The following is a 19,738-nucleotide window of genomic DNA, read 5'->3' on the forward strand; positions in this document are numbered from 1 at the left end:
AAAAGCAGTTAGCAACCTTCTGAAAGCATTTCTTTCCGAGGGCCTAGCACTAAAACAAGCCCCTGGCCCTCCCTGTGCCCCAGCTCCCAAACCCTGGGAACTGTTGAGGTCTGAACACTCGTGGCATGAATCCTGACCTTTTGGGGAAAGGTTTGTAGCCTAACAGATTTTAATTTTAAAAATAAAAACGGAATGTGGTTTACTTTACCCAGATTTGAAACTGAGTAATCATGTACAAATATTTAGAAGTTTGTGTTTTTCTAATTATTAGAATCGTTTTGCAAAGGAAATTAAAGGTACTCTGTGAGGTCAACTGATTCGCCAGCTCTCCTTTGAGTTCAGTGTTACAATGGCTGAGATTGGAAGATTCATGTTTCTGTTGAATTTGAGAATGAATCGATTATTAACGCATCTTGTGTTGATGCTGATTTTCCATAGACCCTTCTCGAAGGTTGCTGTGGTGAAGATATCCTTCAGAACAACGAGAATGGAGAGTTTAAGGTAGATGTGGAGTCTAAAGCCATAATCCAAGATGTTAAACTGCTCGAGGAGCTATTGCTTGACTGGAAGATATGGAACAAAGCAGAGGCATGTACTTATTTTTTATGACATAAATCTATCCTCTTAATTTTTAAGCATACTGTACAGTGTTGACTGCATACACTTTGTCCCACAGCATGTCTCTAGAACCTTCTCATGTTGCTTGACGAACCTGTGCCCATTGAACACTAACTCCCCATTTCTCCTTTCCTCTAGTCCCTGGCAACTACCATTCTACTTTCTGTTTCTATGAGTTTCATTACTTTAGATGCTTCATTTTGTGACTGGCTTGCCTCACTTAGCATTATGTCCTCAAGGTTCATCTATGTTGTAGCATATGACAAGATTTCTTCCCTCTGTAAGAATGGAAAGTGTTCCATTGTGTGTATACACCACGTTTTTTTTATCCATTCACCTGTCAGGAACATTTGGGCTGCTTCCACATCTTGACTGTTGTGCATAATGCTGCAGTGTACATGGGTGTGCAAATGTCTCTTCAGGATTCTGTTTTGTTCTTTTGAATATGTAAACCCAGAAGTGGGATTGCTGAATCATATAGTGGTCTATTTTAATTTTGTGAGGCATCTTCGTACTATTTTCTGTAAGAGCTGCATTATTTTACCATCCCACCAACAATGTGCAAGGGTTCCACTTTCTCTCCATCCTGCCAACAATTGTGATTTTCTGTTTTTGTTTTTGATAGTAGCCGTTTTTTTGGGTGTGAGGTGACATCTTATTTTGGTTTCGATTTTCATTCCCTGATAATTAGTAATGATGAGCATCTTTTCATGTACCTGTTGGCCATTTGTATGTATTTTTTTGTAAAGATGTCCACTCAAGTCCTTTGCTCATTTTTTTAATTGGATTATTTGATTTTTTTGGTTATTGGATTTGGGGAGTTCTTTATATATTCTGGATATTAATCCCTTATCTGGTATATGGTTTTGAAATATTTTCTCCCATTCCTAGGTTGCCGGTTTTTTTGTTTTGCTCAGTTTCCTTTTTGTTTTGTTTTGTTAATCCTTACCCATCCAGAGAGCAGAAGGGAGGGAGAGAAGGAGGGGCGGAGAGAAAGAGAGAGACAGAGAGACAGAGAGAGAGAGAGAAACAAGAACACGCATGTGACACATTGATTGGTTGCCTCCCGCACATGCCCTGACCGGGGCAGGGGATGGAACCTGCAACCCAGGTACAGGAATTGAACCCGAGACCCTTTGGTGTGAGGGCCATTGCTCTAAGCACTGAGCCACTCCCGCCAGGACCCTAGGTTGCCTTTTCACTCTGTTGATTGTTTCCTTTGCTGCACAGAGAGCTGTGTACTTTTAAATATTCATCTAATCATTCTCCTGGAGACCAGAACAAATTACTGCTTCAATACTGGATACTTTGAGAGGAGAATTTTAAGGCACCTTAAAAGGATGAACTACTGTTTGAAGAGGCACAGTGTATAATTGTGCAGAGAATTCTATTATTTGGGCTTAGAAGTAAATTAATCCAAAAATGCAGAATTTTCATTGTCAGTGACTTTTTTCAATTTAGTACAATTTGTTCTAAAAGTATTTGATTAAATGCTGTATACACAAATTAGCATTGAAGTTTATACATTTTTAATAATGCTTTTTGAAATAAATTGTCAATTACATTGAAAGGTGTTTCTCTATATTGAGTAAGTTTCAAGATAGTTCACTTTTTAAAAATCTGTCCATCCTTTAATGCCACAGGAAGGTTACTGCTCTAAAGCACCTAATGCCATATTGCATCCAGTGTAAGTGTGTAGGACTGATACATCGGCAGCAAAATAGCCTGGGAATGAAGATGGACTTTCGGACAGGTTTAATCTTTGACCTGGATTCTTACACAGTGGGGAACTGACATATGCCTGCCTTCAAGAAAGTGCACAGCATGTTCTTCAGCAGCCCTGGGCTAACTGGTGTGTGTGTTTATTTATACAGCCAGGTGTTTGGGAAACTCTGCTAGCGGCTCTGGAAGTGCTCATCCGAGCAGACCACCTCCAGCAGATGTTCAACATTAAGCAGTTACTGAAAGCGCGAGTCGTTCATCACTTTCTACTGACTTGTCAGGTTTTGCAGGTACTTTCCATGTAGTTTCACTTGGGGAGATACTTTTGCAGTTACTTCTGTTTAATAACTCAGTATTATGGACTTAAATTTTTGTCAGTGGAATTTTTCTCTTTTCCTGCCCCCCCCATCCCTTTTTTCAGCAAATAGTTTAGGAGTTTTTCAACCCCTGCCTCTTACAGCTTCATCTTCACACTGTCCTTGTACCTAACTCAGTTACAAAAGAGTAACAACTACTGAATTTCTGAGATGTTTCTTTATGTTTCAGATGATAATAATTGTGTAGTCTCTTGACCATGGACAACAGTGAAAGTTTAACTTGTTTGAGGCATGATCACTGCTAACCAGTCCTCCTTCCACGTTCTTTACATGACAAGTACAGCCTGCCCTTCCCCCTTTCTCCCCTCGCTCTCTGCACACACACGATTTGTTGGCTTTACGTTGATTATGACATCATGGTTTATTTCCCTCTGTAGACCTCCTGAGGGCAGGGGTAATGTTTTTGTTGATCACATGGTAACCACAGTGCCTGGCACATACAGGTTTACAGTTGTAAGTACGAGAAACACAGAGTTTATTCTTGTATTACTATGTATTAATTACTGTACTCTCCATACGAACAACTGTAAACCTACTTTTGCCACGCCCAGTATTTAGTGAATGAATGGATCCTAAAAAAAACCCAAAAACACTTTCTTGTCGTTCTCAGCCCCTGTGTAAATGAGACTGCAGTCTTCAGGCCTGTGATACAGCTCTCGAACGCCCCTTGTTTACTGAACCTTTTATGATATTTGTACATCAGTAGTCCTCTAAGTGACTTGCTTTGTATATCCACCTAGAAACTTGGCCGTTTTTCAGCGAGTTTGTCTGACAGTGTGAAGTTGATATTCAGTCTTTCCATTTCAGACAGTAACACATAAATTTAGATATTTCAGCATATAATCTCACTTCCATATTGTTTCTAAAATGCTAGAAAAATCCAGATACCAGTCCTTTTCCTGAAAAGTGTGTTTCTTTACCTTCCTTCATTCAAAGAGTCTGTTATCAAATTGACATTTATTAAGAATAGCTTTATGTCAGGTGCTGTGGGGTGTATATGAAGAAGTGAACTGAGTCGTTGCCTTTAAGGTATCTCAGTATTGAAGGAGCGTAACAATGGTGGCATATTGGACGTGAGGCAGTTCCTTTGGTTCATGAGTGGAGTGTAGAGACCTGGCCCCGGGTGATGAGAATGGACTGTAAAACTAGGACAAATATGAAGGGGACCGATTCTGTTTACATAGAAGCTGCAGGAGACCCAAATCTATCATGTAAAATTTCCCACTGGGAGACTGGAGGAATGATAGCACCATCCAAGAAAGAAGAATGAAACATGCCATTTTGTCATTTATACCCTCTGCATTTGAGATTACAGTGGATGTCCAGTGGCAGTGACCACCAGGCACTGAGATGGGCAGGGTTGGAAGTGGGGAGAGGACTGGAGCAAGGTTGGGATGGGTCTGCACTAGCAAAGAGCGAAGCTGTGGGGTAGAAAGGCACTAAATATAAACAAGTGTAGTGAGAGGTCCTGCCCCTCAGGAAACACCCATTTCAGGGTGTGAAGGACACAGGAGCTGTAGAAAGAGATGGAGAAAGAGTCCTCGAGAGAGAACCTGCCTGGAAAGAGGTGGTTTCTACACCAAATAATGGAGAAAGTTCAAAGAACAAGTAGACATGAGGGGCCGTCAGCTTGGCTGTGCTGAGTGGCTGGCAGGGTTTCAGGTGAAGATGAGCCTGATGTCTGGGACTTAAGGAGGCGTGTGCAGTGGAATCACAGGAGGTGGTGAGAATAAATGATGACTGAAAGGTCCAGCAGCAAAAAGAAAGAGAAACAATATTAATGAAAGGGTCTCAATAGGTCAAGTTCAGGGTTTTTTTTTTAATGAAATAGGATACTAGTGACTGTTCGTAAGGAGTCAGTAGAGAGGGCAGGATTGAAGAAACATAGGCTGGGATGGACTCAGGCATGAATGACGAAGGTTGTGACTAGGAGATTTGGGGCAGTAAAAGGGCACGATTTAGAGCAAGGGCAGCTGGTTGTAGCAGAAATAACACTGCACTGGAAATCAGGAGACCTGGAGGCCTGAGTTCTGCTGGCGTGGCCACTGGCAGTTGTGATGCCTTGGCAGGGGGTTTTGTGCTTCTTCCATAGACTCAGGCTGAACTGTTTCAAAGTTACCAGGTAGATCTCAGGTTTCTGATTTAGCAGGATGCGGAGTGAGTGTTGAGGAGTGGGTGTTGAGATACATGTTTGGGTTTGGGAGAGGAAAGGTGAGGATGTGTAACTCCCATAGCCTTCCATCTAGAGGTGCTGCCCACTGGGGAGGAAGAATTTAGAGTATAATTGATTTTATACTCATCTTTACTTTTAGTAATTACCTGGCAGTTTGCCAGATCTCATCATTCCGGCAGCAGGCGACACAGCAGGAAGATGGCAGAGGTCTGAGTCTGAGTCATGTTTTCTGTGTGGTTTAGGTTGTCGGATACATAACCACTCTGAGCCTTCATGTTCCAGAAATCAGGGATCAAACCTCTCAGAGTTGCTGTGAAAAAGTGCTTTATAAACTGGGCATGCTGTGTGAATGTCATTAGTTTTGTCTACCAAAAATGTTCCCTCAGATTCTGTAGTAGCAGAAGTGGTGATGACAGCAGTGACAGGAGTACCGACGGTAGTAACATTTGCATGTGAGGCACTGTTCTGAGAGCTTACATCATTTATTCTTCATACAGCCCGTAGAGTAACACTAGGATCACAGTGTTCCCGTGTGATACTGTGAGGCGTGGAGTTAGTAACTGTCCAGGGCCATGCAGCTAGTGAGCGGAGGAGCCAGGATGCAAACCTTGGCAGTTTGAATCCTGCGTGGCAACACTGGAAGACAGCTTTGCCACAGTTAGTTAGGATAAGTGGGCTAGAATTAAATTGCCATTGGTTTTAGTGAGTTGTTTTTTTTAATAATCTTTTCTTTTTAATCCTTTCCCAAGGATATTTTTTCCATTACTTTTCAGAGAGAGTGGAAGGGGGAGAGAGAGAGAAAAACATGGATGTGAGAGAGACACAATGATTAGTTGCCTCCGGAATGCTCCCCGACTGGGGCTGGGGATCAAGCCTGCAGCTGAGTTACGTGCCCTTGGCTGGAATCAAACCTGAGACCCTGCAGTCCGTGGGCTGACTCTCTAACCACTGAGCAAAACCATCCAGGGCTTAAAGAGTTTTTAATAGTGGAAGTCCTTGAATCGAGAAATAGCAACTCAGTGTAATGGTGAATGTGGTCAGACTGGAGAAGCAAATCGGCACAGCTCTGTCATAAAAGGACTGTCTAGCTTAAATGAAAAATGTTAATTAAGTCGACAGTTCTCTTTCAATCTATGGAGAGTCTGATTCTGGTTTTTCAGGAACACAAGGAGGGGCAGCTTACATCCATGTCCCGAGAGGTCTGCAGATCATTTGTGAAAATCATAGCAGAAGTCCTTGGATCTCCTCCAGATTTGGAATTATTGACAATTATCTTCAATTTCCTGTTAGCAGTTCACCCTCCTACTAATACTTACGTTTGCCACAACCCCACAAACTTCTACTTTTCTTTGCACATAGGTGAGTATAATCATTTTTGTTAGGTCTCAGCTGTCTCCATTCTCGTGTTTTCTTCTCACTTCATCCCGTTTGTTTGCTATTCATTGGGTGGCCTGTGTAATAGAAATTGCCCTAATTGCATACCACAGTTGGGGCAGGGCAGAGGGCTCTGAAATGAACCAGACATGGTCTCTGCCTTCAGAGAGCTTAAACACCAAGAGGAGAGAGGAGACATAACTCAGATAACCACAGTAGGAAACAGACTTGGTAAGTACCTAATAGATACAACAGAAGAACTGACTGGATCTTGGAGGAGTGAGGTTCCATCTGACAGCTGTGGAAAGAGAAGATTTAATAGCTTACATATCTGACACTGAGGAATTTAGGTAGAATTTGATAGGTGATTGCAGAATTAGCATTCCAGGTGAAGAGAATGACGTAAAGGGAGGAAAAATAGAAATAAGAAATAAAGAATAATGAATGTTACCTAAGTAAAGAGGATCTATAAGGAGTAGTGAGAAATAATATAAATATAGTTTGGGACCATCATTTATTTTTTCTCTAAGGTCCTATTAATTGAGTCCCTGGATGTAAGAATTTGAACTTGTAGTGTTCTAGTTAAGGGTCATTGAAGGGTTTGTGTCTCTTTGTTTTAAGCAAAGAGATGTGTGGTTTAAGTAAATGATTGCAGTAAAATTCAGGAGGGAGAAACTACCTCCATAGAAGTGAGTCGAAGTTCTTAGATGAGACCCCTGAAGAAAAGTGGAGAGAGCGAGAAGGAAACAGAAGCTAAGGATAGAACTGTTGGTAATAATGCTGTTGAGAGAGCAGTGAGAAAGTCATCGGTGTAAGAGAAAGATGAACTAGTCAGACTTCTAAGGAACTAGTAAAATGTAATGTGGCGAGAAAGCCAGCAAGACCACACCTATGAGAAAGCTAGATAGTACCTTAGGAAAATGGTTGTAAAACAGCCATTGAAGGAATGTAATATTCAGCAGCAGTAAAAATCCAAGTGAAGTGAGCAGCGTGACTTTGTGTTAGGTTCAGCACACATTTAGTGATTAAAGTACCGTCATGATCTTGGGAGCAGGGTAATTGCAAAGATGAGTAAATATGGTCTCCTCCCTTAAGGAGATTACAGCCTGAAAGAGGGGGGAGAGACATAAACAGATAGTTACACTGTGTGGAAAGCACAGTGATACAAACATTTTGTTCTCTGGTAACAGAGAGCATGGTGAGGGGATGTTTCCTGAGGAGGTGATGCCTGCTCTGAGTCTTAAAGGGCGATTAGGAGTTGAAGAGAAGGGCTGCCCAGGCAGAGCAAACAGCTTGACAGGGAGCTGTGAGAACTAGGAGTTGCTAAAGTGTAATGGAAGAAAACAGGCTGGAAATGGGCCTGGGGACAGATCCTGGAGATTCTTGTAGATAAGCTGCTTGTCCCAGAGTGGTGAGGAGGCAGCAGAGAGGCACTGGAGGGTTGTAAGCAGGGACTGACTTTGCTAGAATACTGGTAGCCATGATGATTTGAAGATGACCACATGTCCATCGTGAGAACCATTCAGAATCTGTGACAATAATCCAGGTTGGAGGTGGTAAGAGCCTGTACTATAGGACTGCAGGGGATGAGAGGAGCTCAGGAAACAGGGAATCCAGTCAGTAGAGTCTGGAGCCTGACTTGTGGGTGAAGGAAGGTCGTGGCCCAAGGTGGCCCCAAGTCTCTGCATGGAAAATGGGTGTTTCCCCAAACCAGGGAACAGAGCAGGAGTGACTTTAGGGCAGAGAGACAGTTCAGGTTTAGATTTGTTGCATTTGTATTGCATTGAAGAAATGAAGCAGTTGAATTTGTAAGTATGAAGTTCAGGAAGGAAGATTAAGCTGTAGGCTTCAATTTTGGAGTCGTTTTGGACCTTGAAGGAGACATAAAAATATAAGACAGTCCTTTCCTCAGGGAATGAAGAGGAGGGCAGCTCCTCAGAGAAGCCAGATCAACATAAAATAAGCAGGTAGCTCTTCAGCTGTAGGATGACTAAGTATGGCAGGAACCCAAGGACAGTGGTCCACAAAAGCTTAGAGCGAGGTGGCTGGCACCCAGCTCAGATGTGATCAGTATGAAGTACGCCACAGTTTTCTCTTTGAGCACCTTCTGTTCTGGAAGAATTTGTATTTGATGATCTGCTTTGAAAGTTACATTTTTGTTTTATCCTTTTATAAAGTTTTACTGTCTCAAAAATTTTTTTTATTCTAGATGGCAAGATCTTCCGGGAGAAGGTGGAGTCGATCGTGCACCTGCGGCGCTCCAGCAGCGCAGGAAGGGCTGCCCCCAGGCCCGCGCTGAGGGCAGCTGGCCAGTCGGGCTTCGCTGCTGCGCCTGAAGGTAGGATGGTGCACGTGAGAGCACAGCCTCCCGCCGTTCCGGTCATGGCGAGAGACTCGGGTGTCTGCATCAGCACTGCAGCCCGGCCTGACGCCCAGGCTAAGCAAGGGGAAGGTCAAACTCAGACGTTTCGGAGTCTGTTTAAGGGATCCATTTCTCTGCGTTGTGGTATCGGTGACTCCCAGTCTAGCAGGAGATGCTCAGGAGAACTTAGGGAACCGATGGGGCTTGCGCTGTCCTGTTCTGCAGCTCTCTGTCCCTCTAACCCTGGTCATTTGTCTTTAAGCTTCTGGTTTATTTCCCACCATCTTCAGAGCTCTGTTTGGCCTACTTTCTCCTTCCTACCTGAACTCAACATTCTAAGTAACTTCACTGGCCATGTGAGTGGCCATCAGCACTCCAGCCTCCTGGTCATTGACTCAGGTGACCTTCCCCTCAGCTTTGCCTGCCAGTATGCGTGCATCTGTCCTGGTCTTCAGCAGCAGCAGGAGTGCTCCCCACCTTGGAGACTTGTGTCCCACTCCTCAGTAGCAGGCTTCTGTCTTCTGGCTCCTCCATCCGTCCCAAGTCCCCATCTGCCTGTTTTCCTCCTCCAGCCTAGATCCCTTAGCCAGTATTTTTCTCAACACTGTCTTCAGTTTCCTTGTCCTAGGCGTTTTTGGCATTTTTGACCTGAAAAACCCTACCCTTGCCTCAATCTAACCATCCTCACACTGCCAAAAGCTGCTAGAGAAAGTCATTGCTGTGGATTCCTGCCATTACAAGTCTCCAACTGTCACTGGCCTTCATGCTGGCTGCCCTATAATTCTGTATTTCAGAATTAATTCCCTCTTCTGCCTTCATAGCAAGTATGTTCAAGTCTGTAAGCTTACAGTCTTTGCTACCTTCCAGTTTACTCCTAACAGACTACCTCATCTCTGCTGTCATAGAGAAGAAGTTGGGGTGTGTCCTGGTTGTGCACTGGCCAGTGTCACCCTTTCCTGATGCTGGCCTGTCCCGCGCTGAGGTGTTGCTGTGCTGTCAGCCCCACAGTCTTGTCTCAGGCCGCAGTACAGGCTGTTAAACTCTGCAGGCAAGATAGGGCTGTGGCAGATAGGACGAGATAGAAGGCCCTGATCTCCAGTTCCACTGCTCTCCCAGGGCATTTCCATTCTTCTTGACATATTTTATGGCCTTTTATTATACTATTTTAAGGCCATGTTTTAATTAATTTTATAGCAAATGCCTATTTTTAAAAATAATTATGCATCATTCTGAAAGGTTTTCAAATATAGTCATTTTACCAGCTCTTTGGAACAGAATCGTTTAGCCCTCTGGCCAAAATCCAGAAATAACTAGGAGAAACTTCTGAGCTGTGAAGCTATTTTATTACCACAAAGTCTATGCCCTAAAGCAATACATTCAGTGCCTATTCATTCTTTATGAGGGCTTTTCAGGTTTTAGCATGCAAAAAAATCAGCTAGAGAGCATGTTAAAATGCATATCCCTGCCCCCCGCCCAATACATTCTGGTTCAGTAGACCCAGGGTGGAACCTGAGGATGTGCATTCCTAACAGTCACATCGGTGGCGCCGATTCCAGTTTCTGGTCCATAGACCATACCATATAGCATTCACCAATATCTCCTGCACTTAGAATGAGTGATATTTCTGGTCTCCAACATAGAATATTAGAAGCAGCAAATTAGAGAGCTATAGCAAGAAGGGAAAAAATTATTGCTTCTCACCAAGAGTAGCAAGGAGTGACTACAGAAATGGAGGAGAGAAAGACTTATGTTAGTCTAGTCATAATGACAATAATATGACTATTACTGCCATTTATCAAGCACTTATTCCTTGCTGGCCACTATGCTCTGCACACTGCAAATATGACCTCACTTTTGCTTAAAGCAACCTTCAGAGTTGATAATTCTAAGCCCTCATTTTAGATGTGCAGAAACCAGCATTCATAGAATTAAATGGTTTACCCAAGGCCCCATAATAACATAGCTATCACTTGAGTCCAGTTACAGCTGCAAAGTCTGCTCTTTCCACTCTCTCAGACTGCGCCCTGGTGACTGCAGGGAAATGAAGTTTTACTTAACTTCACTACAATAGAATCATGAGTCCTAATGATTTTGAAGCATTCAATTAATATTGTATTTTGTTAAGAAGGTGGGATAAGACATTTGTGGAAGACTTTAATAAAAATAATTAAAAGAAAAATAGTTCAGATACTCAAGAGCTTTAAACAGTTACTAAGAGCACTGACCTATATGGGTTCTTGACCATTGCTGGGTGAGCGAGCTATTGCCATGGCTGTGGCTGATAGCACAGAAGGGAAGTGCTCCCCTTCACAGGTTTTTGGTAATGTTTTCCGTCCACTCTTACCAGGAAACAGTTCCTCCAGTGGCCTTCCACCGCAGACAGCTGCTGGCCTGCGGCGCTCCAGAAGCCTGCCGGCACTTCCTACCTCTTTAATGCCACCTCGAAAACTGACGGGCAGTTCGGACTGTGGCATTGACAAGGTACAGGGTACGGTGGATCATTGCGTTGCACCCCAGCCTGAGGAATGGAGTCCTCCGGGCAGTTCAGAGTCACTGAAAAAAGGCGAAGAAGATGCAGTCATCAGCAGCTGTGAGTCTGCAAAAGCTGTTTGTGAAATGGAACCTGTCCTCTCAGGACAAGCCTCCATCAGTGGGGGCCCCAGAGGAACACTGGAGTTTCCAGTGGTCAAAGTAGATCAGAAAGAGTTGGAAGCAGAACCCAGTGCAGATGGCGACAGCCCTGGGGACGAGTCCTGCCCACGCCGCCCTGATTACCTGAAGGGACTGGCCTCATTCCAGCGCAGCCACAGCACCATCGCAAGCCTGGGGCTGGCGTTTCCTTCCCAGAACGGAGCAGCAGTGGTGCGCCGCTGGCCAAGTCTTGTTGACAGGAACACCGAGGAATGGGAAACCTTTGCCTGTTCTCCTGGGTATGAGCCCTACAGCCGAATTGCCACTGCTCACAGGTACACTTTTTTGCATGCCCCCCTTCCACATGGTTTACTGTTCTTTTAAGAATTCTACATGTCTAGAAATGGCTTCATTATGTCACTTCTTACAATAAAACATACATTAATGACAAACAGAAAGATACCTTTCTCCTTGTTTTAATACCAGGTAATATTGAATTCCATATTCAGCCAAACACTAAACCATAAATAGCTCTCAAAGAAATCAAACTTGTGGTTTATTTAATTCTTTATGGTTATTAGAGAAAAAGTATTCAGTTCAGGGAGATTATGAGGTTTATCATTGTTTCCAAAACCACCTCAAGTAGCACGGTCCAATGAAGCCATGTGTGATGATGGAAATGTCTCACCTGTGCTGCCCAACAGAGCAGACCCTGGCCATGTGCCTGCTGAGCACCTGAACTGTGGTCAGTGCAAAGGCAGAGCTGGACTTTTTATCTAATTCTAAATAGTTCAGTAGCACATGTGGTGAGTGACTGCAGGATTGGACTTCACAGGCATAGAATAAAATAAGTGTTTAGGAGACTGTATACCTAAAAAATACCGGAGACAAAAACTGATGGCAAGTTTGTGAATCATAGTTAAGTCAGGAAACATTTTAAATTTTGACATTTTGACATTTGGTTTCACATGTTAAAATTATTACTGCAGCCCAGCTGGCATGGCTTAGCAGTTGAGCGTCGACCTATGATCCAGGCAATTGCTGTTCAATTCCCGGTCAGCTCACATGCCTGGGTTGCAGGCTCGACCCCCAGCAGGGGGCGTGCAGGAGACAGTGATTAATGACTTTCTCATCATTGATGTTTCTATCTCTCTCTCCCTTTCCCTTCCTCTCTCTGAAGTCAATAAAAACATTTAAAAAAACATTATTACTGTACATAGTCATGCACAGCATCATGACTTTTTAGTCACTAAGGGACTACATGTACGATGGTAGTGTCCCCTCTAGCAGAAGTGAGCAGGAGGCTGCACCGCCCAGGGTGTGGGAGTGCACTCTGTGACCACACTGGGATGGAATCGCCTGATGACGCCTTTCTCAGAATGCTCCCCACCTGATACGCACTCATGGCTATGCTCATCACAGTTCTTAAGGGATTCATCGCGTGCTTTTCTCCTGGATGCTGTCAGTAAGAGGGCCTGGGTCTGTTTCAGGGTTGCTGAAGACTGCCTGGTTCCCATATGCTGCGGGTTATATGAGCTCCTCAGTGGCGTCCTCCTCATCCTGCCTGACGCTATGCTTGACGATGTGATGGACAAGCTTATTCAGGCCGAGGTGCTGCTGGTCCTGGTGAACCACCCCTCGCCTGCGATACAGCAGGGGGTCATTAAGGTAAGGACAGGTGCTGGGTGTGGCTTTAATTCAGAAAAATACTTGGGTGATTTATGATCTGAATACATATACATGTTAAAGTAAACCTAAAGCTTTATTTTATACTTTGGAATAATGAGCTGTTGTAGTGCCTTTATTTTATACTTTGGAATAATGAGCTCTTACTCGTATTTTCATGTGCATTGTCATGTAATTTTGACCCCTCCTCCAGAGGCTCAGGTTTTAGACATTTACTTCAGGTTTCCACTCAGATGTCATCTCTCAGAGGCCATCCCTGAGCACCTTCTGAAGAGTTTCCCTCCAGCCCTGTTCCTCACTATATCATGGCATCCTGGTTGTCTACCTTTTTGATTTATGAATCTCCCACACTGAAATAAAAGCTCCATGAGGGTAGGCATCTAGTGTCTGGTATATAATAGGTACTAAATAAATAGCTATGAATAAACATGTAGATGTAGAATATTATGTAACCACTTGTAATTCAACCCACTAATTATTGAGCTTCCATTTCACGTGCAAAACACTGGGCTAGTTGCTATGTGGTTGGTAAGGGGATAATACAAGCCCATTCATTCAGGGACTTTATAGTCTAGGGAGGGAGAGACACACATGCCAACTAAGTAAACATAAACTTCTATGGTGAGTGCTTCACTGGCGGTATTACTAATGAGGAGCAGGGGCATAGAAAGCAGTGAATTCTGATGGGGGAACCAGGGACAGATTTGTGCAGAAGGAATTCTGCTGTGAACTTAGAAAGCTTTTTAAGTGGGGCAGTGAACAGATGCGTGTTGGAAAAGAGGCATCTGTCACCACTATAAGGGAGTTGCTGCAGGGGAGAGGTGCAGTGTTCTCTGAGAGACAGGACCAGCACAGCAGGCCAGGGGAGAAGTGACGAGTTCCTGGTCTGGGGAAGTGAGAGTTCAAAGGATGGACGGATCGGAGAGACACTGACCAGAATGGAGGAGTGGTACCTTTATAATTACACATGGGAGTCGGGACAAGAAAAGATTAGTCCTGAAGTCTAGGAGGATGGTGCTCCTGTGCTCTGAGGATGGAACCCTGGAAATGAGTTTGGAAGGAAAAATAGCTAATTTGGTTTTACACATTATGTTTAAGATGCTAGGGTGGAAACATAGGCCTGTGCTTAGGATAAACAGTCTGTCAAGATGTCTAGAAACAGAGGTCTAGGTCAGACACACACACACGCACGCACGCACGCACGCACGCACGCGCGCTTGTAGAGAGAGTGTAGAACTGTGTTGACTGGAGTTCTTCCTTCAGAATTAGGCACAAATATTCGACTAAGTCTGCCAGTCCACTAGGTGGCATGTTCAGCTAAAAAGCTGGCTCTCCCATCACAGAAGTATTAAGGTCTCCAAGATAGAGTCCTCATTAGCATTCTGTAGTAAGTCAGAGACAAAGTATTTTGTTTTGCTATGGAGGTGGCATTTTTTGGAGCTTTCTATGTTCTACATACATGAAATTAAACAATAACTTTCAAATACAAGTATAATTAACTGTCTGATTTGTATACATTATATAAAATTTTAATACATTATCTAAATTATTTTAATTTTTCCTTAGCTTTTAGATGCATATTTTAATAGAGCATCTAAGGAACAAAAAGATAAATTTCTGAAGAATCGTGGCTTTTCCTTGCTAGCCAACCAGTTGTATCTTCACCAGGGAACTCAGGAGGTGTTAGAATGCTTCATAGAAATGTTCTTTGGTCGACATATTGGCCCTGATGAAGAGTAAGTGGGTTCTTCCCTCCACCATACGTGAGGATCTTTTTGTCTTAAATGTAAAATTTAAGAAACTGACTCTTAACAAAAGTATTGGTCACTTTTAGAAAAAATCTGCTAGAAGTCATTTTCCAGGTGAATCAATTTATTATTTTCCATGACTATCAAGTCTTTCTAATATAACTTACCCCTTTGTATTTCATTCACTAGCTAGTGACTAGAAATGTAAATGCTGTGTAAATTAAAGAGAGAGTGAAGATTAGGCGTCTAGTATTAACATGAGCAGGTTACTAAACAGAAGGGTGACCCATATGTTCTCAGCAACAGATTGCATGAGTGGTCCATGGAGAAGCCCCTCTCTCCCATGCAAGCCTTCAGGTCGTCTGGGGAAGAGCCAGTCCCTCACCTGGAATTCCTGGTGTACTGATGGCTGAGTTCTGGTCCTAGGACAATGCTGAAGGATTAGCGAAAATGAAAGAATATTCCCTCCCAAACCAGAAGTTTGGCAGGAAAGTTAAACTGTTACATTTGTCTGTGATAGATAGAGATGATTGTCTCATTACTATTATTATTATTAAGTGTCTCCAGCTTATTATTAAGTAGACCAATTCAGACCTTGAGGATTTATCGCAGTCACGACAGCAGTACTTTCATTTGCATAGAGCTTTTGGCTCTTTCAAAGCCATCCTGCATTATCTCATTTGATTCTCACAACAACCTTGAGAAAAAATAGGGCAGATATCTCTCCCATATTTGACACATTGGAAAATAAGGCACAAAAGGCTTGAATAGTCTCCCTCCATGACAGAGGCAGATAGTATCCGGACTAGAGATCAAGTCCTTTGCTAGACCTCTGTTTACTACCTCAGGTCTGTCAAGTACTCTCAACAGTAAAGATATTTTTTAAATGCCATGTTAAATTATTATTATTTTCCTCTGTACTTGTTACATAGACCCCTAAGGAGCCAATGCATGAGTTAAAGTGAGTCATTTAAAACCATGAAATTGTTTACATGTTTTATTTGTATGTTTGTGTATTTACCTTGGGACAGATTTCTAACAACACTTTTTATCTTATTTTTGGAGGGGTCTAAAACAAGATTAATAATCCTTGCTCCCCAAATTTATTTTTATAGCCTCAAAATTAGGTTAACAAACAGCCCATATTGCAATCATTTTTCTTTACTTTGTGGTGAATTGCTTCTGATATGCTCTTAACTGTGTATTATTTATTATAGATTTGATCAGGAAGATGTGAAAAACATGGGACTTTTTCAGAAGTGGGCTGTCATTCCCATCCTGGGACTAGTAGAGACCTCTCTGTATGACAACACGCTCTTGCATAATACTCTCCTACTTCTCCTCCAAATACTAAATTGTTGTTCGAAGGTAGCAGATATGTTGTTGGATAATGGCCTTCTCTACGTGCTGTGTAATACAGTAGCAGCCCTGAACGGATTAGAAAACAAGTAAGTTTCAAATCACTATTTAAAGCTACATCTGATGAATACTTTGGAAAGGGAAAACTTTAGTAATAGGTTATATTAAAGTATCTGATTTTTCATAATACTTTCAAAGAACTTCTTTCCCGCAAAACTGATTAAATCAAGTTAGATTAAATTTGGAGGGTACATATTTTCCATCATTTTCAACAAAGTTTGGTTAAAAGACGGTATTTATATGACCTTTTAGGTGTCTAGAACCTGAAGACAAGTTGAATGAATTTAACTGTCTTCAAATACAGGGTGGGGCAAATGTAGGTTTACATTTGTTCATACGGAAAAACAATAATTAATAGTAATAGAGTAAACTGTGTGTTTCACATTCGCAAAACTATTTCCCAAGCTTCCACTATAGTCTTGTAAAAATTATTATGCCATGAGGAATAGGAACTTGGGGATTAGAGAGAGACAGTCACTAGAGGCTCACACAGCTGGTAAATAGCAGAGCACTTGAGACTGTATATGTCTCACTTCAAAAGCCTTTGTTTTGAATCACATGCTATTCCTTTATGTCCACAGCCACAAATTAATTTCTAATTGTCACAGGATATTGGCAAATGGCTGCTCACCAAATTGATTAACTTTGAGAAGCATGTTAGGAGTTTATTGGAGTGTTATAACTTTGATGTTTGCATTTATGATGTACAGTATGATGTTTTATTAGCATAATGTTAAAATATAAATCTCCAGAAGCACCATCTTACTGCCTGTTCAAGCAGTAAGCATTATCTCTGTTTCTGCAGAGAAGGTGGAGCATATCCTGGTTGGTGATTCTCTAGGCCAGCGATTTTCAACCACTGCACCACAAGAATTATTAACACGTGAAACACCTGACTGTTTAGTCAGGGGCTCTGACCTCTTTTTCCTTAGATTGTCAAATAAAAAATGACAACAGCCAACACAACAGCAGCCATCTGGTGTGACTGATTCAAAATTATACATGTGTGTGGGTTTTTGGTCAGATGGGCAAAAAATATATTTTTTGGTGTGCTGCAGAATTTTAGTAATTTATGTGTAACGAGATGATAAAGGTTGAAAATCAGTGCTCTCAGCCAAGTAGTTTCTGTGAGTACAACAGGCACTCCTTGTACTCAGCTCAGTTTAGTTTTTATTGGGCAACTATTCTATTTAGGATCTATATGCTAAGTATGTGAGAAATAAAAAGAATACAAAGTGTTATATTTCCTCAAAACACTTAGTTTTGATTACAGTGCAAAGCATGAAATTGGCAGAACTCGGAAAGAGTGCCTGCAGGCTTCTTCTGAAAGTAGTTTTTTTAAAAAATAAATTGTATTTGTCTGGCCAGGCATGGCTCAGTGGTTTGAGCATTGACCTAGAATCCAGGAGATCACGGTTCCATTCCCAGTCAGGGCACGTGCCCAGGTTGCGGGCTTGATCCCCAGTCGGGGGTGTGCAGGAGGCAGCTGATCAATGACTCTCTCATCATTGATGTTTCAACTCTCTCTCTCCCTCTCCCTTCCTCTCTCTGAAATCAATAAAGATCTATTTTAAAAATAAATAAATAAAAATTAAAAATTAAATAAATTGTACTTCCTGAATGTCCCTAATATGCTACTTTATTAATTGGCCCAAAACAATTGCCATTTCTAAGTCTTGTTTGATTTGGAAAAGTAAATTGAGATAAGTATTTATGCTTAATATAACATACTAAGGTAGATTCTCAAGGTTAAAAGTTGAGGGACAGAAATAAAATTCATATGTATTAGGTATTTACAAGTGATTAATGTATGTTCAAATCTCTTATCTCTTTGAATCCTTAAAATAACTATAATCTGTCTAAGTGAGTTTCAGAGGTTGATTAACATATTCAAATTCACCTTCTCTGAGAAGTCTTCTCAAAATGTTCCTATTCATACCCACAAAATCCCCACCTTTAGTGTGGGCTAGACACCTGCCTATATGTTCCCGTAGTAGCTTGTGTTAACCTCTGTCATTAACACCATTTACATTTTACCTCTACTTGTCTGGTTCTCTGCAAGACAATCAGCTTTCTGACAAGAGTCGGTGTGTGTCTTCTTATACCTGTCTCCATGCTACCTGCCACCGAGCAGGCACAAATAAGCGGTGGATGAATGCAGGCTGGTAGAATGAGAACTTCAGCCAGGCCTTAAATTTTTCTTCTCTCCCTTTAGCATTCCTTCGCATGAATACCGATTGCTCGCTTGTGACATACAGCAGATTCTCATAGCTGTTACAATTCATGCCTGCAGCTCCTCGGGCTCACAGTATTTTAGAGTTATCGAAGACCTTATTGTACTGCTTGGATATCTTCAAAACAGCAAAAACAAGAGGACACAAAGTAAGATTTCATTTTTACAGAGTTTGGGGGGAGTTGGATAGTAGCCAAAAGTGTTATTTGAAACCTAATATTTTTCTTCTTGGAAACTGTTTTGCTGAAAGTTTATACTTAATTTTGTGATGATGTCTATCACCTTTAAAAAGAAGCCTTTTTTTTTTTTTTTTTAAATATGTCTTTATTGATTTCAAAGAGAGGAAGGGAGAAGGAGAGAGATAGAAATATTAATGATAAGAGAGTCACTGATCAGCTGCCTCCTGCATGCTCCCTACTGGGGATCAAGCCCACAACCCAGGCATGTGCCCTGACCAGGAATCGAACCATGATCTCCTGGATCATAGGTCGATGCTCAAACCGCTGAGCCACGCTGGCCGGGCAAAAGAAGCCTTTCTAAGTGGTAAAAATTTTAAAAAAGTGGTGCCTCCATGTAATTAGTAGCTGGCAACATATTAAAAGAAGTTGCTGATTCTCCTTACCAAGTAGAATTAAAAGGCTTATGTTGAACAATAATGCCCTCTAGTTTTCTTTAATGGCAAATATTAAAGCAAATATGAAACAGAAAAATGTGAGAATTTCTGAGTAAACTTATACATATTAAAAATCTTGTTCCTTAAAACAATTATATAAAGTGAAATAAATTTGTGGGCTAGTACTTTATAGTGACCATTTGGAAATTTGCTTTAAAATTGCCTTTAAAGACAGTTAAAAATGTTTACTACCATCAAGAACCCATATTGATTTAAAATTTTTAATTTATTCTAATGAAACATAATTTACAGTTTAGGTAGCGCATGAATATAAAAGTCAGAGTTGACAGCACACAACTTGTAAACATTCCGTGCCTGCTGTTTTTAGGCATGGCTGCTGCCCTGCAGCTCAGAGTTCTCCAGGCTGCCATGGAGTTCATCAGGACCACCACACACCATGGCTCTGAGAGCCTCCCAGACCCCTCCCCGCCCCCTTCTGCTCCCCATCACCCACTGTTCCCGAAGCGAAGGAGCATTGCTGGTGAGTACTGAGACAGCAATTCAATAATTATGAGCTGTGGGGAGCTAGGCTTTCCTGTATTCTGATACCACTCACACTTTTAAATACTATTAGTTTAAAAACTTAAGCTGTAAAGTTTGAGCAAGTTTTCCTCCCAGAAGAAGCTACCCTCTGCTTTCTTCTCCGTGCTGTTCTCTTAAGTTAATTATCTTAAGTTAGTTATCTCTTGAGCACCCACCATGTGCTAAGCACTGTGTTAAAT

General features: G+C 42.0%; 1 protein-coding gene across 1 annotated transcript in view; it reads left to right on the plus strand.

Moving 5' to 3' along the window:
* LYST (lysosomal trafficking regulator) overlaps nt 1–19,738 on the plus strand; it is a 142,307-nt gene that overhangs the window by 55,470 nt on the left and 67,099 nt on the right. Inside the window, exons 18-27 of the mRNA XM_087828900.1 lie at nt 439–588; nt 2,493–2,630; nt 6,051–6,249; nt 8,474–8,602; nt 10,974–11,592; nt 12,748–12,925; nt 14,510–14,679; nt 15,909–16,139; nt 18,326–18,492; nt 19,345–19,497. Of these exons, the coding sequence (XP_087685026.1) occupies nt 439–588; nt 2,493–2,630; nt 6,051–6,249; nt 8,474–8,602; nt 10,974–11,592; nt 12,748–12,925; nt 14,510–14,679; nt 15,909–16,139; nt 18,326–18,492; nt 19,345–19,497 (2,134 nt within the window). The remainder of the gene's footprint in view (nt 1–438; nt 589–2,492; nt 2,631–6,050; nt 6,250–8,473; nt 8,603–10,973; nt 11,593–12,747; nt 12,926–14,509; nt 14,680–15,908; nt 16,140–18,325; nt 18,493–19,344; nt 19,498–19,738) is intronic.

Source organism: Miniopterus natalensis, chromosome 21 (assembly GCF_054644295.1).
Source record: "Miniopterus natalensis isolate mMinNat1 chromosome 21, mMinNat1.hap1, whole genome shotgun sequence".
NCBI classification, from domain to species: domain Eukaryota; kingdom Metazoa; phylum Chordata; class Mammalia; order Chiroptera; family Miniopteridae; genus Miniopterus; species Miniopterus natalensis.